General features: G+C 53.5%; 1 protein-coding gene across 4 annotated transcripts in view; it reads left to right on the forward strand.

Annotated features, from left to right (window-relative positions):
• The first annotated feature begins 2,904 nt into the window (after positions 1–2,904).
• The window catches only part of CRHR2 (corticotropin releasing hormone receptor 2), a 46,013-nt gene continuing 30,991 nt past the window's right edge, over positions 2,905–17,926 (forward strand). For all 4 annotated transcript variants that reach the window (XM_089917563.1, XM_089917574.1, XM_022584084.3 and 1 more), the window contains exons 1-2: positions 2,905–3,021; positions 12,389–12,482. In XM_089917563.1, the coding sequence (XP_089773689.1) occupies positions 2,935–3,021; positions 12,389–12,482 (181 nt within the window). In that variant the 5' untranslated portion in view covers positions 2,905–2,934. The remainder of the gene's footprint in view (positions 3,022–12,388; positions 12,483–17,926) is intronic.

The following is a 17,926-nucleotide window of genomic DNA, read 5'->3' on the forward strand; positions in this document are numbered from 1 at the left end:
CATCCTCAGTTTGCCTTTCATAACCAAAAAGGGCCATAGAGGCATTTTCATAAATAAAAAGGCTCCTCTGCTCCAGTCTGCCCTTAGGAAGAGAGAGCTTATAAATGACAATTTGTATTAGCCTTGTCCAGATCATAGCTGCCGGCAGGGTTTCTTCTGCCACCAGCAGTCTCTGAAAGCAGAGGAAAGTTGTCCAGAGGACAGTTTAGGGGCTCAAAAGTTTTTGTATGTTTCTTATTGTCGTTGCTGTTTGTTTTTAACCCATTATATTTAGGAGGGCCAAGTCCAGACTCTCCTAACCTTCTAGGCTCCCTTAGATTCCCAGAGGTGAGATGAGAATTCCCACACAGCACTCATAAGGGAGGTGCTCCCGGGAGAGACTGGTAAGAGAGGGGCAAAGCAGGACAGAAAAGGGAAAGAAGACCCGCAGCAGTGAGATGCCTGGGAGCCCCAAGTTAATTACATCTGGAGTTGGTTCACCTCCAGGAAAAGGAGAGCTAACCAGTCAATGGCAAAGCATTGGGGGTTGGAAGATGTAAACCCCTGGGTTCCTGGGGATCAATCCCTACCTTGGTGCAAAATGCAGCTCTAGTTGTCCAAGAGATGCCCTCCTATGAACTTTCCAGGTTGGAGGAGGGCACCGTTTGGAAACACAAGGAAAGCCAGGGAAGTGCACACAGAATGTCCTACCAGGGAGGAATCAAGACTGAGCACCCATGTGCCTGCTCTGTAGACCCTCGTAGAACTAGAGCAGATCTAGCTTCCTTACAGCCCGTCCTTCACTGCCTGACCCTACACTGTCCCCACCCCAGCTAGACACCCGGCCCAGCCAGCTGTGCTTGCCCAGCTCCTTGCTCCTGTTCTCCCCAACTCCTCCATCTGGAGGAAAGATCTCTCCCTTCTCCAACTGTTTAAATCATTCAAGGAGCTCCTGTAGTGCCTTTCCCCCAGAGTCCCCCCGCCCCGCCCCAACTCCCTGAGCCGTCCCACACCTTGTACTATCCGACAGCTCCCATCACAGTTATTCAGGCCCAGATCTCACAGGGTCCACACCCCTTCCCTCTGCGGCACTCTCTTCACAGGCAATGAGGCTGGCCTCAAGAGCCTCTGCTCTCTGCGTTACAGCACCCATTGTGATGGAGATGCTCCAGTAACACGTGCTGAAAACAACTGCTGAACCTCATGATGACTCATTAGCTCTGAGGCTACCCACCCTTCAATCAAAGTCCGACTGAGTGGTTATCTCCTACCAGGAGCCCTCTCTGATCAAGCCCATCTGACTGGGTCCAGTAAAGCTATATCCTGTCTCGGGGGTTTCTACCCTGTCACCTTCAGATGAATGGGGAGATCTGGTCAACTCTTCCTTTGATCTCCCCATAAAAATGCCCCTGCACCATTGGAGCTAGGCTCTGTGCAACAGAGGAGAAAGGGAAGAACAAATAAAAAGAAGTGCCTCCCCTGCCTCCCAACCAAGCTGCGTGGAGGCCAGCCTCATCCAAGGGGCCATAAGAGAACAGTCCACATAGAGGAGAATCCAGGGGCTCAGATTTAGGCCCTGAGATTTCAGGGCAGGCCAGTGTGGGAAGCTGGTACAGTCAGGAAGGGCTGCTTGAAGGAAGCAGGTGGAGGAGAAGAACTGAGGGACAGAAAAGTATCCCAGGCAGAGACCAGAGGAAACAGAGCGTCTAAGTCTCTTGAACTTGGGCTGTACCCACCTCATCCGCACCCTCCAGGAAAAGCTCAGTGCCTCACTAAACACATTCCTCAAATGCTTTCCCCTCAGATCCTAATAACATTGGGATTGCTGCTTAAGCTTTTAAACGCTGTGTACCAGGCCCACCTGTTAGAACAGTTCCACAGCCTTCTTCAGTGGTTCCCAGAATCCTCACCTCCTGAGCCCTGACCCAGCCCTAGGCTGGACCTGTCCCCATCTGAGACCAGCACTGCTCAGCCCTGCCTGATATCAGGATCCCTGTGAAATTTACTAAAACGTATCAATGCCTGGGCCCTGCCCCAGCCTGTACCATCAGAAGCTCTGGGTGGGGTCTGGCATTGCTGCATTTGTTGTCATTGTTCCTTTGTTGTTGTTTTTGCTGTTGAATATATTTTTTTAGCATTTTATCTCAAATTTACAGAAAAGTTGGAAGAATGATCCAAAGTATACCCACATACTCTTTGCCCACATTTACCAATTATTTACATTTTACCTCACTTGTTTTATTGTTCTCTTTCTCTCTATACGTGTATCTGTATGTGTATGTGTGTATTTCTGAACCCTTTGAAAATAAGTTAGAGATATGGTATCCCTTTAGCCCTAAATATTACTCCCTAAGAACAAGAATTTTCTCTTACCTATGGATAGGGCAGTTATCAAAATCGAGGAGTTGAACACTGACACAGAACTATTATTTAATCTGGCCTCCACGTTCAAATTTCGATTGTCCCAGTGGGCAGTGGTGTGTGGTAAAAGCTCCCCTGACAGTTAGAAGACGCCGGCAGGGCTGGGAAGCCTGGTGGGGATGAGAACCGCCCAGCCCACTCTGTGCTCTGGCCAAAACCACAAAGACCCTCGCCTCCCTTTCTCAATTCCTCTCTCCCCAGCGTGGGCAGCTACAGCCCTGGCAAAGGTGGCAGGCTGGTAAAAGGCATTAACCCCTTCTCTGCAGACTGGAAGCACAGTCTGGTCTCTCCGGCTGCCTGGGCAGAAGCTTCCGCCCAGCACCGCTATAAATAACCTGGAGGGGGCGGGCCGTGGGGCGGTGTCACTGCGGAGTGTGGAGAGGGGGGGAGAATACCCCCCTTCCCGTGCCCAGGGCCATACCTTGGCCGCCTGGCGCGTCGGGGAGGGAGGGGCCCACACAGCTCTAGCCTGGGGCGGGGGAGGGCGGGACTGCTATGCTCTGAGGTGCGCTCGGGTCCGCAGCCGCTGAGGGCATGGGGGGTCCCGCGGGGCCCCCGCGCCTTCTCCACGCCCCTCACCCGCTGCTCTGCCTGCTCTGCCTCCTGCCGCCGCTGCTCAGAGTAAGTGCAGGGAGTGGTGGCGGGCGGGGAGGCGCGGGGTGGGGCGGCATCTGTTCTCAGGGTCGGGGCGCTCCGTGCTCTCCTGACTGCGAGGCGGTAGGGGGTCTCACTGCTCAGTTACTGGGCTCGGTTTCACTTAGCCCTGTTAGGAGTTGAATGGAGGAGGTCTTAGGGCTTGGTCGCCAGGATGGGGTTGGGGATCCCTGTGTCCGGTGATGGGATGGAGATGTCCTGCCTGGATGAGGGGGCAAGTGGAGGGGAGATGAAAGTCTTCACACCAGCTAGGATGGGACCTGGAAGCCTTTGTGGATGAGCAGAGCATTCTGGGGGACGCCCTAGTGTCTACGACATGCCCTTCCTCGGGTCCAGAAATTTCCTGTCCCCTGTCCACTCTGTCACCTCCCCTATAGATCCCGCTGCATCTCCCCTGCAGGAGCCTCAAGTCCCTTCCTCACCCCATCCCAGTTCTGGCCCTTCCCCACAAGGGACCCCCAGAAAGCTGTCCCCTGTCTCCTGCAGCCCGGTCCCCACGCTTGTCTCAGTGCCTGAAACCAGGCAGCCCTCAGTATCAAATGAGCAATGGGGCAGAGGGGCCACTTGGGGGAACCAGCCTTGCCAGGGGTTTCTCAAAGCTGTGGGTGTGCCCACTGGCCAGAGTCATGGTCTGCAGGTAGGAGCCGAGGGTGACGGGATGGAGAGGAGCTGTACAGAAAGAACTGAAGAAGTGGGGGTGAGGCTAGGAGGGGGTGATTTCCAGAAACAGATGTCGGAGGAATCTACCTCTTACCCTCTCCCCATTTTACAGATGGGGAAACTGAGGCTCGGAGAGGAAGGGTGACCTGTCCTAGGCCACACTTTTCATGAAGAGCCACGACACTAAAAGATTTCAGAGGCCATGCAGTGCAAGGGACAGAGCCAGGCTGGAGGTCAGGAGGCCTGGCCCCATCCGCATATGTACACAGAGGACTCCTTCGTTCAACACTCATTCAACAGATGGGTAGTGAGCGTCCACTGTCTGTGGCAAAGTGGCTTTGCAGACAGACCTGATCAAATCCCTGCTTTGCGGCTTAGTGTGTGACCTTGGACAGGCTACTCAAATTTCCCCAGCCTCAGTTTCCTCCTGGGTAAAATGAGGATGATTTTGGTGCTTACTGAATAGGGTTGTCATGAGGAACAGTTGAGACAGTACAGGTAAAGCTCTGAGCACCATGCCTGGCACAGAGTAAGCAGAGATGAAGGCACTAGGGGCCCTGCCCTCCCAGGGGATCTGGTCAGGTGGAGGAGAGGAGTGGGCACCATGCTGAGGTGTGGTCAGTGCCCCGATGGGCAGATGGCCCCTAGACCTGCCAGATCCTTTTAAGGACATTGCTGGGATGGGTGGAGGCTGTGGAGTGGGTTCACTACCACCCCCTCCTGCCCACCTCCCACTCCCGATGTCTTGGGCTCTGAGCTCTTTCTGCCCCCTGGCACTTGTTCTGGGGATAGGTGCCTTCAAGACAGTTGGTGTTAGGGCCAGGGTGGCCCCTCAGCCGTCCCCCTCTGGGGGCCATGATGCCAACCGCCCAAGCTGGTTAGACGGAGAGGGTTTCTGGTTGCTGCCCCAGAGCCCGGCCAGGTTGAGGGGTCTGTGGGAGGGTACCCTGGGTCCCGGGGACGTCAGAACTGGCAACCTCAGAGGCAACAGTCTGATTTCCCTGTAGAGTCAGCCCAGGCCCTGCCCCTAGCTCCCCGGATGGCCCAAGACTAGAGACTAGTTACTCACCCAAAGTTACTCAGCACGTAACCAGCTAGAGAGGACCGTGGTCTCTCTAGCCCCAAAGCACAGGCTTCCTTGCTTTGGGTCTTCATGGTAATGGGATTTATTTCTGGGTCCTCGTCCAACTATTCTGAGATTTCTGCTCTCTATAAAAAGAGAGTAAGTGACCTGGAGCGGGTGGTGGGGAAGGAAGGCGATCCAGGAGGGTCTGGCCTCCAGCCCTCTCATTTATTCAATAATACTTGATTCAGCCAGTATTTAAGGAAGATCATGCATGGTAAAGACATAAGGGTGAAAACAGCAGCCCATGGCCCCTGCCCTATGAAGTTGATAGCCTAAAGAAGCCGCTGGCCGAAGAAAACAACGGCTAAGAATTAAATGTGTATTTACAAACTCTGGTCATGGGAACTGAGAACAAGTGTGTGCAGGTATAAGAGCCTCTCTGCCAGGATTGGGAGGAAGTCTGGCGGGAGGTGGGCAGGATGGCAGGGACGGAGATGGGGTGGTCCTAGAGGGAGGCTGAGGGAAGAGCACGCTGGGAAGAAGTCTCTAGAGTCCCAACCCTGAGAAGAGATGGTGCGAGGCTCCAGGGGGCATGGTGGGTCCGGGTGGGATCTGATTTCTATCCCAAGGGCACAGGGAGTTCAGGGCTCGCTAAGCTGGGGAGGGGCCTGATCTAAAGTGCAGTTGTGAACATTCCAGCTGGTGGTTGAGTGGGGAGGACACCCTGGGTCAGCCCGCACTGCAGGAGCCCAGCCTTGACCCTGGTGCTACCAGCTGCCCTCCGAGGCCTTTGAGAAGCTACTTTGGGAAGCAGTGCTGAAATCATGCAGGCTTTTTGGGCACCGGGTGCCATGCTAAACCCTTTACTAAAACACTGGGAAGGTCGGGACAGTTATTTACAGACGGAAATGCAGGTTGGGTAAGGCTAACAAATATGGCTGCTGGATTCCAAACCCCTTGATTCTAACCTTGCCTCCCCCTCTGTGAAGACCCCAAGAAGTCTTGTCTGGGTCCAACCCCTCAGACCTTTGAGCAACAAGGTGCTCCCCACCAGGGCCTTAGAACAGCACTTCTGTGGTCTCTTGCCCCAGGTTCTTGCTTCTGGTGGGGCTGTCTGTCCTGAGAAGGCTCAACAAAGAGGGAAAGCCCAAATTCCAGAAGCCTGGATCCCCGCTAACCTACACAGCTCTCCCCAAGACCAAGGCCAGGGCCCTGCACACACACCCAGGGTCTGTGGAGGGTTGGGGGCAGGGGACTCAAGGGCCATTTACCAGAAGCTAATTCATCTAATAACTCTTTCCCCCCAATTCAGCTACTCTATGAGTGTTTTCTAACCTAATCAGCTAATTTAGTCTCTCTGTTTTTGCCATTTTGTTGATGTTTTAGTATTTTTTAAAAAAACCAGTTTGTCTGCCTATTTAATTTCCTATTCCTAGTAAGTCTCAGATTTGCAGCCCTTTATGAATTATGGGACTATTCTGTACTCTCTTAGCTATCATTTTCTACTTTATCTAATTTTAAGCATTTTTAGGACTCCTCAGTCAGTCATAAGTCACTTTACTCAAAATTCTAATTTTTTAAGATATCATTTCAAATCTGCCAGAGGGAGGGATATATTATCCAATAAGCTTGTTTTGTTCATTCTGTTTAGTATTCTGTTTAGACCACAGGACTTACCACATGCTTGGTACTGTTCTAAGCTCTGACACACATTACCTGTTTTAAGCTTCACAACCACCCTAAGGCATAAGACCATCAATATCCCCATTTGACAGATGAAGAAGCTAAGGCAAGGTCATGTGCCCAAGGTCACTCATCTGGTGGTAGCAGGGCCGGGATTCAAACCAGGCAGCCTGACTCCACACTCCCTTCCCTTCACGAAAGTGTAAGACACTCAGATGCCAAAACAAATCAGAAAGAGGTGAGTTTTAGGAAAACTGGATATTAGATGAGTTGATCATTAAGGAGATAATTTTAGGCCTAGTGACCTGTTGTAGGACCTCTTGCAGGCCAGCTCCTGCCTTCCCTACCCCCTTGCTCCCTCAGACATCTGTATGCAGGACCCAGGGCTTGGCACAGGTCAGAGAAGAGGGACAGAGGCTAGAGGGAGCCACAGGCTTTCAGAGATGAGAGAGAACACACGCCAAGGAAAGACCTGGAAGTTTCTCCAGGCAAGTTGGTGGCTGGATTCAGACTAGATGGGAGAGTGGGACATCTTAGAAAGAGGGACCTGCTGGAACACTCAGGGTAGGGAGAGCCCTACGGAAAGCTGCTTTGGGCTCTTGGGGCCCTCACTCAAGGTCCCGGCAGCTAATAAGTTAGAACTGAGCAGCTAAAAAGTCTCCCCTGCCCCGTCCTGGGAAGATCCCACATGCCGCGGAGCGGCTGGGCCCGTGAGCCATGGCCGCTGAGCCTGTGCATCCGGAGGCTGTGCTCCGCAACGGGAGAGGCCACAACAGTGAGAGGCCTGCGTACGGCAAAAAACAAAACAAAAAAAAAACCTGAAAAATAAAAAGTCTCCCCTTCCAGGAAGCCTGCTCGGATACTCCAGAAAACAATTACCTACTTCCTTCATCTGACTGCCAGTCCCTCACCCTCTGCCTCAGCCTGCCGCAGCTCCAGTACTGTCTGGCCTGTGTCTGCTCAGGGCCCAGAATCTGCCTCCTCACGCCCCGTTCCCCCCATTTCCTCCCTCTCTTCTGCCCCTCCTTCCCTCCTCCCCATACCCTGTCTTCAGTGTCCCCATCTCTTCCTCCTTCCCCCGGGTAGGGCCTGAGTTTCTCCTTCCTCTGTTCCTAGCTCAGGCTCAGTGAGACCAGTGAATGAAAGAAAACACTGGGGAGGAACCCCGCCCCCTCCAGAGGAGTCCTCTCTGACCTTGGGCAGAGAGGGAGAAGGCAGGGAGGGAGCTCACCCCGTTCCTGTCCAGTACTGGCAGCCTGGCTGCAGGACCTGTGGTCCCAACTCTCCCAGGCTTAGACCAGCAGCTAAATTTAGAGGAAGCTTTGTTGCCAATCCAGGAGGGAGCACGAGGCTGGGCCAGACCCCCGGCTCCAGGGAGGTGGCACCTTTGAGGCCCGCCTGGCGCCTGGGCCCCAGGTTCTGCCTGGACAGGGCCCAAGGTGGAGGAAGAGCAGCTGGCTCTCTTTTCTTGGCTCCCCTGCCAGGGCCTCTCCCTTGCCCTGTGTAAGGGAGGGCTTCCAACTCCAGGCACACAGAGGCTGGACCCGGGCCGTCCTCAAAGGGAAAATTCAGAAAGAAGGCTACCTGACAAGCAGGAAAAGCCCAGAACTGAGTTCCCAGAATTGGGGGTCGGGGTGCAGCTATCTCTGGCTGAGGGGACCATGGTCTCATCCAAACAAACATTTATTGAGCACCTGCTACATGCCAGGCTCTGGACTGGGAACTGGGCACCCAGATGTGAAGCAGACAGATATGGGCCCTGAGCTCCAGCAGCCTGTAGCCTCATGGGGCGGGGCTGTGGGGGGGCAGCTCTCTGCCCCTATGACAGCCAAGAGCTGATCAGAAGTCCAAGGTGTCCCCCACAAAAGAGAGATAATGGGGTCTTCAGGTGGCTCAGAGTCAGTTCTAGAAGCCAGACTTCTTGTCTCCCTTGCGCAAGGCCCTGCTGGGCTGGCTGGGTCTCCCTCCCCTCCTCCCATGACCTAGCTCTCTGCCCACAGGCCCCCACTCCACTGGTGAGAGCTGCTTCTGACTCACCTGTTTTTGGAGCTGGGGTCCTCCCAGCATCTGCAGACCACAGGCTTTCACCCCCTCACACGGGACCACTTGTGGCCTACCAGGCTGTCTGAACAGTCCTGCCTTAGCCCCTTACCCGCTGTGTGGCCTTGGGAGGTGACTTCGCTTCTCTGGGACTCAGTTTCCTGACCTGTGAAATGGGGTCATTCACAGCCACCTCAGAGGCTGTTGTGAGGATTAAATGGGCTGCCCTGAAGCATTTAGAGCTGTGTCTAGCACATAGTAAATGCTGACTTCACATCCAAGAAGCCTCTTTCCCACCCTCTGTCCTCTTAATAGCATCCCCAAACCAGAGGCTTGCTGCTTCTTGAGCAGGCCCTGTGCTTCCCTGCCTCTGAGCCTTTGCTCGCTCAGCTCCTGCCCCTGGAATTTCTTTCTGCTCTTCTTACCCTTCATCCTACCTTGGACCAAGTCCTTCCATCCTCTTGGACTCAGCTTCCATGCGCAGTTTTCTCACCCAGCATCCACTGAGCACTGCTGAGCAGTGAGCCTGGTGAGCGAGGTGAAGGTGCGTCTTCAGGGGCCACTGTACACGGGAGGGGTGTTGAGGGCTGAGAGGGGGAGCCCTGCTGGCTGCAGAGCTTGGAAGGCAGAACATGGGGTTTCTAAGAGGCTTTTCTAAAGGAGAAGGGCTTGAACTGCACTGTGGGACTCCCCCAAATGAGGTTTGAACCCCCCATTACTGAGCTCCCTAACTGTACCCCTCCTAAAGTCCTTGACAAGAGGCACCATGTAACACGTGTCCTCTATGTAGCAGCTCTTGACAGTCAGTAATTTGTTTAATGCATACCAAAGCCCCATGGGGTTTATATTATCCCCATTTTAAAGGCGGAGGCCAAGGCTCAAAAAAGTTAAGTAACGGCCAAGGCCACAGAGCTGAGAAGCAACATCCCCAGAGCCCTGAACATGGGCATGTTTGCAGTCTGCTGCCTCTGAGAGCTCATCACCCAGGCCTTGAGGATAATTATTCATGGCTGTGTCTCTGCTTTCCCTGGCCCACTGTGGGCTTTCTGGGGGCACCGGTCTCTCCTTCCTCCTCCCTGCCCGCCCCTCCCCCACCTACCCACCACCATTAGCAGCAGCGGCTCTGTCCAAAATGGGCACCTCCAGGGTATGTTGCAGGTCTGAACTGAGTCAAATCCACCCAACCAGCCCCCTTGAAGAGAATGAACATCTTTGGCTTTGCCAGCTTATTCGACCAGTGGAGAGAAGGAGTTGGAGATGGAGCCCAGACTTGGGAATTATTCCACAACCACTTCTGATCTGCTCGCCCATTCTGCCCAGGCTTGAACAGCACACATCAATACTGAGCACGGCAGCCAGTGCCCCCTGCTTTGCTCAGCAAGAAGACTCAGCCACGGCCTCAGATGACAGCGACTGATACAAGGACAGCCCCACAGTGCCTGAGTCCTGGCAGAGGATGCCCGGCCGCCCCTGTCCATGAGCTCGGAGCCAAGTGTTCAGACCCTCCCGAAGTTGAACATGAGATGCCTGAGTGATGGGGCCACAGTGTGGCCACTGGGGGCTTTGAGAAAAGGAGCTTGCATCTAAGATGCAGAATCTGGTTGGTCAGAGTCCACCATCAACACCACATGCCTCTGCATTGAGCATTGCCTCTACCATGGCTTCCAGAGGCTGGTGGCTCACTAGGAACTCAGCCCTCCCCACTGCCCCCAGAGAGAGCGTACTAGCTGCTTCTCAAACGAAGAGAAGGGGGATGGGAACGGGGGTTGGGTTAGGCTTAGGGCCCACACTCTCCCCTGACCCAGCTGAGGGTGGGGCATCAGAACACTCCCAGGACCCAGAGTGTCCCCTCCCCAGCCCACCTCACCCCTGGCAGGTGGCTCTCTGGATAGCCAGGCCTTCATGATCCCAAGAAGCTGATGCTGGGGAGCTCCTGGCAGCCCTGGGATATGTGAACAGCAAGACCATGGCCCCCAGTGTCTGTCCTGCAGGCCAAGCGGCCAGAGCTCCCGGCTGATGGCTCAGGAAGCCCCTCACAGCAGCCAGACACACACACACTACACGCACTGTACACATACTACTCTCACACCCCACACACCCCACACAGACATATACACACCCTGCACACATACGCCTTGCACACACACTAATCTCACACACAGCACCTCTGCTTCCCAGCGCTTCCTCCTGCCTCCAGCCCTGTGGAGACAGTTGGCAGAACCCAGGTGCAGTAAGTACCTGTAAGTGGCGGCTGTGCCATCCTCGGCTCTCCCACCTGACCGAGCGGGGTCATTAATTAGGGGCTCCAGGTCGGCGTGGTGAGGCTGTGCATGCAGCCTCCAGCCCCAGCACAGGAAACGGACTGAGCCCGACGTGGGGAACGTGATGTTTGAGGGCTGTCGGGCTCTGGTCCTGGGGACATCCTGGGGCAAACATTGACCCAGCTGCCAGGGTGGAAATATCTGACAGGCAGGAGAAAGGGGAGGGGCTGCCCACTAGTGGGGCAGTGCCTTCCAGAATCCCAGGATCAGGAATATCGGTGTTGGGGGGACGTGCAAAAGTCATCTTACAGGACTTTCCTGTTGGCGCAGTGGTTAAGACTGCGCTCCCAATGCAGGAGGCGGGGGTTCGATCCCTGGTCAGGGAACTAGATCCCGCATGCATGCTGCAACTAAGTAAGCCTGCCTGTTGCAACTAAGACCTGGTGCAACCAAATAAATTAAAAAAAAAAAAAGTCATCTTGCATACACATGTGCAAGTGCATGTGCGCACACGCACTGGCCACAAGGTAAGAGAAGTGGTGGTCTTGGCAAGAATGGGAGACAAGGATTAGAATTTTAGAGGGCATTGCTTTTGTTCAGTTTCACACCATGCACTTCCCAGCCTCTCTGCCTCTGAACGTGTTTTGTTCTCTATCTAGGATGCCTTTCCTGGCCCCACCCTTATCAGCTGGGCAAACTCCTACTCCACCTTCAAAGCCCACATCAGCGTGACCCCCTCTGTGATGCTACCTTATTCCTTCTCAGCAAATTGTAGACGCTGTAACAAGTTGATTACCCATCCATCTTTTCCTCCAGAAGATGGTCCCCTGAAGGGCAGAGATAACCACATCTACTTTGTCCCTCTATATCCAGCATTCCCTCATTATTTTTTCAGGAGATGGGATCCTAGATGGTTTCTGTCTTTTGGATGGAATTGCCGTTGTTGCAACAATCACGTTTGTTCCCTGGCAAGTGCTCACATTGGCACAGTGGTTCCTCCCTTTTCCCCTGCTCGTCCGTCTGGTTGCCCCCAAAGTGCCACCTCTTCCAGGAAGCCTCCCCTGTCTTCCCAAGTCCAAGTTAGGAGTCCCATGTGTTAACATTTGTAACTGCCTGTTTACCTGTGTGACAGGGAAACAAAGTCAAATCATCCACTCTTCTCCCCTCTTTTCTGCACCTTCCAAGTCTAGAGGATCCCTACCTGGCCTGGGACTACCCTGAGGACACCATGTCCCCCAGCCAGGGCCTGACACACAGTAGACACAGTACGAATGTTTGCTGGGGAAACGAAGGGCTGGCGGAAACCCCCACCCCAGCTTTGCTGACAGAAGGACACAGGGCACATCCCATCTGGAAGAAGAGACCTTTGGGGGCCAAGGGATGGACAGAGCATTAGTCTTTCCTTGGGAGCCAAGATGCACTACACCACTTCTAAGGGTTCCAGGTCTGGCCAGGCTGTTGTTCTGCTGTGTGGCCTTGGGCATTTCCCTCTTCTGTTTTCTCCTCTGTACAGTAGAGGGGTAAGGGATGAGTGACAGGACAAGGCGGCGTGGGGTGGGGGACAGGCAGACATGTGCTGTTACTGTCTAGCCAGGGCCTGACCCTCATTTCTCCTGTCCTCTAGGCGGCCGGGCCCAGCCAGGCACCCAGAGACCAGCCCGTGTGGATGCTACTGGGACAGTACTGCCACGCAATCATGACCCTCACCAACCTCTCAGGTATGCCAGCCCCTGCCACCACCGGCGGCAGACCCCGGAAGCTGGGGGTGGGCCCAGGGCCTGGGGGAGAAGCGGGCTCTCCCGGGCCAGCCCCAGCTCAGCAGGTGGGGAAGGGTGACTGGCTTCCAGGCCCGGGCCTTGTGTCTGTCCTTGGGCAGCCCCTTCCCCACTGGGGCTCAGGTCCTTCATCGATGATGAAGAACTTGGCTGGGAGTCGTCCTCCAGCTCCCGGCTCCCTCCGTCTACACCCAAGGAAGCTGGCTGGCCTGGCATTCAGGTGCCTGAGGAGGGGGCACCTCGCTGCTCTCAAACTCCAGCAAGACCGGCAGAAGGTGTAAAACACATTCTCCCATTGCCGTGGCTACAGGTGTTACCTCCTGGTAAGAACCTGTGAAGTAGCAGCTGGGACCCTGAGATCTGACCCCTTAGAGTTTCCTGGCGGCTGATTCAGAGTCAGGGTTAGCCACTGCGGAGCTAACTCAGAAGAGCCCCAGGCCTCAACGGGCTCTGAAAAGATGTCCCCAAGGCCCCGCCCAGTGTCCTGGCCTTCTCAGGGCTGCATCCACAGAAGCAGCAAGGAAGGAGGAGGGCTGTGGGTGCCCTTGGGTCTGGAGCTACTGCCGGAACACAAGGAGACAAGGGTGCTGGCCAGAACTGGGAGCCAGCACCAAACACAGCCCGAGTCACGCATAAAGAGGAAAACCTTGTTGTCTGCCCTCCTTAACAGTGGAGTGGTCGAAAGCTCAGGTGTTAGGGTTAGACAGACCCAAGTCTGGATCCTAGCTCTTCCACCTAACAGCTCTGTGACCCTGGACGAGTCAGCCAACCCATCTGTATTAATTTGCTTGGGCTGCTATAAAATACCACAGACTGGGTAGCTTAAACAACAGAAATTTATTTTCTCATGATTCTGGACCTTAGAAGTCCCAGACCAAGGTGTCAACAGAGTTGGTTCCTTCTGAGGCTTCTCTCCTTGGCTGGTAGATGGCCATCTTCTCCCTGTGTCTTCACATGGTCTTCCCTCTGCGTGCGTCTGTGTCCTATTCTCCTTTTTTTACAAGGACCCTGGTCACATTGGATTAGGGCCCACCCTAATGACCTCATTTTAAAGCAATGACCTCTTTAAAGAACCTATCTCCAAATACAGTCAAATTCTGATGTATTAAGGATTGGGGCTTCAACATATGGATTTGGGGGACACTATTCAGCCTATAACATCTGAGCCTCAGTTTCCTTGTCTGTTAAAAATTGGTCAAAGTCGACCTCAGAGGCTTACTGTGAAGGTTGAAAGAGAGACCGTGGCTACACCAGCATGCCAAGCAGCCATCGGGCAAAAAATGGAGGCCCCCCCATTTCAGGAGAGCTCCCACCCTCCCCTCGCCAGAGCTCTTTGCTCTCAGAGGCAACACTTGTTTATCAGCAAATCCACCACCTTCTCCCTGCCCTCCCTCTTTGCCCCGTGTGTGGCATGGACCCTCACCTTCCCCGTGACCCCTGGCAGGTGATACGCGTCCTCCCCACCTCTGAGCCTAGTGAAGAGAAGTCCCAGCCTCTCCAAACACGAGCTCTGCCTGGCTTGACTTGTACTATCATCCATCTGTTTATAAATGGAATACATATTACATATATTTAATTTGGAAAAAAATATTTTTAAAAACCAAAGAAGACGATAAGTACTCATTATCCCACAACCCAGGAATTTTTTATAATGTTTACGTCTGCCAGAAGTTTATCAAACCATAGAGGCTCATGTTTTTTCTTTTTTCCACAAAACTGGAATGATCCTGTGTCTACAGTTTTGTAACCTGCTTCTTCCTGTTGTGATTCAGAGTGAACATCTCCCTGTGTCATTAATTATTCATCCACCACGTTGCTGTGGTGCTGCCTAGCAGCCACCGTGGGGACGCATCATCCATTAACCATGCCCCTGCAGTGGGACATGCAGGCTGTTAGGATGCCCTCGGACTTTGGGAATAGTTTCTCAGGTCCCCACATGGTAGGGATGTCCTTTTAGGTGTCCACTGATTGAGAAAATGCATATTGACTAACAAAGTTCAGAAACAAGTAGAAACAAACAACCTATTGTTTAGACATACATTCATGCGCTAAAACTGAAAAAACTAAGAGCAAAGGAATGATAAACACAACATTCAAAAGAATGTTCCCTCTGAGGGAGGAGTATATAGATAAATTTGTAAGTGATTGGTAATGATCTAGTTTTGGATTGGGCAACAGATTCCTTATATGTGCTACTACATACAAACTTCCATAAAAGAAAAGACTAAAATAAAATAAAGTTGGGCCGTATATGGGCTAATGATGACAAGAGGTCATGAATCAAAGACTCTGATCAATTAAAATGCATGCCCCTGAGGTCCAAATAAAGGAAAAACGCATAATCCCAAGAGACTTAAGGCAGGCTTTAAGTGGATTATTTCTGTTTTATTCATCACAGAGGAATCTAATAGAGCATATACTGTAAGTTGTAAGGCATATTATTTTTTCAGTCCATAGGCAATGTAAGGATCCAGATGGAATCAAGGATTCCTTGAAATAACTCCCTAATCCAATACACACACACACACACACACACACACACACACACACACACAGGGCTGGTCAAATGGGAAGAGAACCTTGGTCTGGGAGACAGGGCTGCTGCCAGGGCATTTGTTCTTTCAGTGGTGACTCACTGAGCACAGGCCTGGAGCATTCTGATGGGTGCTAGGGACTGCTTAGTGAACATGACCAGCCCTGCCCTCTGGGAGTCACAGTAGAAAAACCAACAACCTTGATGTGACATCGACCAGCACCCGGCAGATGGAGGCACGGAGAAGGGCCACCCACCCCAGACAAGTCAAAGGAGGTGAGGGCTAAGCTGAACGTTAGAAGGATGAATGGGAGTCGGCTAGGCTAACTGGAGCACAGCGGTAAGGGCATTCCTGGCAGAGGGAACGGCACATGCGAAGGTACAGAGGTAGAGAATGTCCCCAGGGAACGGCGAGTTGTTCCAAAGTGCATCTCAAGTTGAGAGGAGCAAGAGGATGGGGAATAGACAATCATGAAGAGTGTTGTTTTCAGTGCTAGAGAGCTGGGCTCTGTCCCGAGGGCAATGGGGATCCACTCTTGTGAGAAGTCACACAGTCTTAGAGAAATCACTTCCTCCCCCCGTGAAGGGAGACAAGGAGCCCAGTCTGCTGTGGAGATGAAGATGGCCTGGGAGCCGTTGGAGAGGAAGTTCCTTTTCCTCCTCTGGGCCTCCCTTTGGCCATCTGTAAACGACAGTGTAGGGTTGGACGGTTGCCAGAGACCTGAAGCCCGATCCCAAGGCTCAACCTGAAGACACCAGACCATCTCCCCTGTGCCAGCGTGGAGTGGGGTAGGATGGGGAAGGAGTATCTGGCCTGGCCGGGGGCACTGTTCCCAGTGCTGCAGGGCAAGAGGGGGGCACCTTCTGGCCTCTCCCAAGCCTCTGTGTCCTCAACAGTCCCACTGTAACTGCAGTGAACCCCCCAACCTGTCCCAGCCCTGCGTACTCCCTGTCTCTTCAGCTGGACAGAGCACAGCCCCACCAGACATGCAAAGGCAGACTCTGTCCCCTCAAATCCAGTTTTCCAGCTGTTTGATGGGTGGTGGGATGAGTGAGAGAACGTGTGTGTGCTGTGCAGACACGCGACTGTGCGAGACACCGTGTGTCTTTCCATTGTGCTGTGCACGCCTATCTGGTGTTAGGCTGTACGCTGGAGGACCATCCACTGCAGCTGACATCAGAGGTGGGCCAGAGGCACCTGACCCACCCCCGCTCTGCTCATGACACCCAGGTATCTTCCCCAGCACCTGTCACACTTCCCTGAACTTATTTGCAACCTGTCCCACCAGACTGGGGGCACACAGACTGTCCCAAATACCGCTGCCCCAATGCCTGGCCTGGGAGCTCACCTCCATCCCAGGGACCTCCCACCCACCTCTGCTTCCTTGGCTAGCAAAAAGTCCCAGACTTTATTAATTGTAGTTGAATTTAATCTAAGTGAGGAAAGTTTTCGCTCATTACAATATCTTCCTCGTTTACCTATTTGCAGACACTAAACTGAGCTATAAAATTAATTTGTTCGAAAGCCGCTCCTTTTTTCATTTTTCTCTCTGTCGCATCTAGAATAACAGACAGTCATACCTATGATAATAAACTCCATGACGAAATGGCCCTGCATCCTGGAAACCAGGGGACCCCAGGTCTGTGGGCCTGTGCTCAGGCCCTGACTGTCCCGTCAAGATGCAGAATGAACTTTGCCTCTGCCCCTGAAATGGTCACTTCCCAGAGGAACCTATATCACATGTGCTGTCCCAGTTAAGAGCAGTCCAGGTCTCCCAGGCTAAGCTTCCATTCTTCGTGTGAGACGATGATAAGTCCTTGGCCTGTGGTCACAGGGCACTCACCACCCCATGAGATAGCTGCTTTTCCTGTGCTGTGGCTCTGGTGATGAACAGGTTAATAACTTAGCTTGATCTCTCCTTTTCCCCCTGGGCTGGGATCAGTGTGTGGAGAGCCTCCTTTGTGCATGAATGAGACTAATTCCCAATGAAGAAATGGGCTGATCCTGCCAGCCACACTCTAGCCTATGTGTGACCCTGTGGGGCAGGGCTCAGTCTGGGACCAGGGCCGAACCTCAGCCTGGGACTGGCAACAGGACTCTGCCTAGGGTTGGAGTTGGGACTCAACTGATCCTCACCTGCTCCTGGCACTAGTTATTAGGGACCTCTGCCTCTGCAGCTGCCCGAGCTGAGCCAAGGGCTCTGTCCATTCAAAAAGCAGAAGACAGACCTGGCTGGCTGGTCTGCACCTTGTACCTGCCAATCAGCTGGCCGTGGAGAGATTGCTGTGCTCAGCCCTGGTCTCAGTGCTCTCTGACTCTGCCTGGGCAGTGACAGCAGCATTCATGTGGAGGCTGGTGACACTGGAGCACACAAAGGCAGCCCAGCCTGCCTCTTCTCCTCTCCCTGCTCAGGGCATAATGCTGGCTCAGGGTGGTCTCAGTCTTCTCTGGCAACTTTGTTCCCAGTGGAGGATGGCAAGAAGGGATAGGTCTAGCTCCCCTGGGGCTTCCAGCCCAGCTGGGACTGGGTCCCAGCTCTCCCTGCCCTCTGAAGATAGAAACATACACACACACATGTGCACACACATGTACATCTGCCTTTGCATCTCATAACTCAGAACCAGAGATTGTCAGGGCTGGGAGCGGCCTCTAAGAACATTTCACTGATGGAGAAACTGCCCCAGAAGAGAGGATGAGAATTGGGGTAAAATGCGTAGAGAGCAGAGACAGAGGCAGAGACAGTAAAGACTGAGTTGGGGCCCTGTCTCTTGAGCCCAGTTCCCCCCACTCAGCAGGCATGAGCAGTGGGCCTGCCCTAGGCACTCAGTGGAACCACAGGGAATTATGGAGCAG

This window comes from Delphinapterus leucas, chromosome 9 (genome assembly GCF_059928025.1).
Source record: "Delphinapterus leucas isolate spDelLeu-1000000601 "Yukka" chromosome 9, BTC_Dleu_Yukka2, whole genome shotgun sequence".
Taxonomy (NCBI): Eukaryota; Metazoa; Chordata; class Mammalia; order Artiodactyla; family Monodontidae; genus Delphinapterus; species Delphinapterus leucas.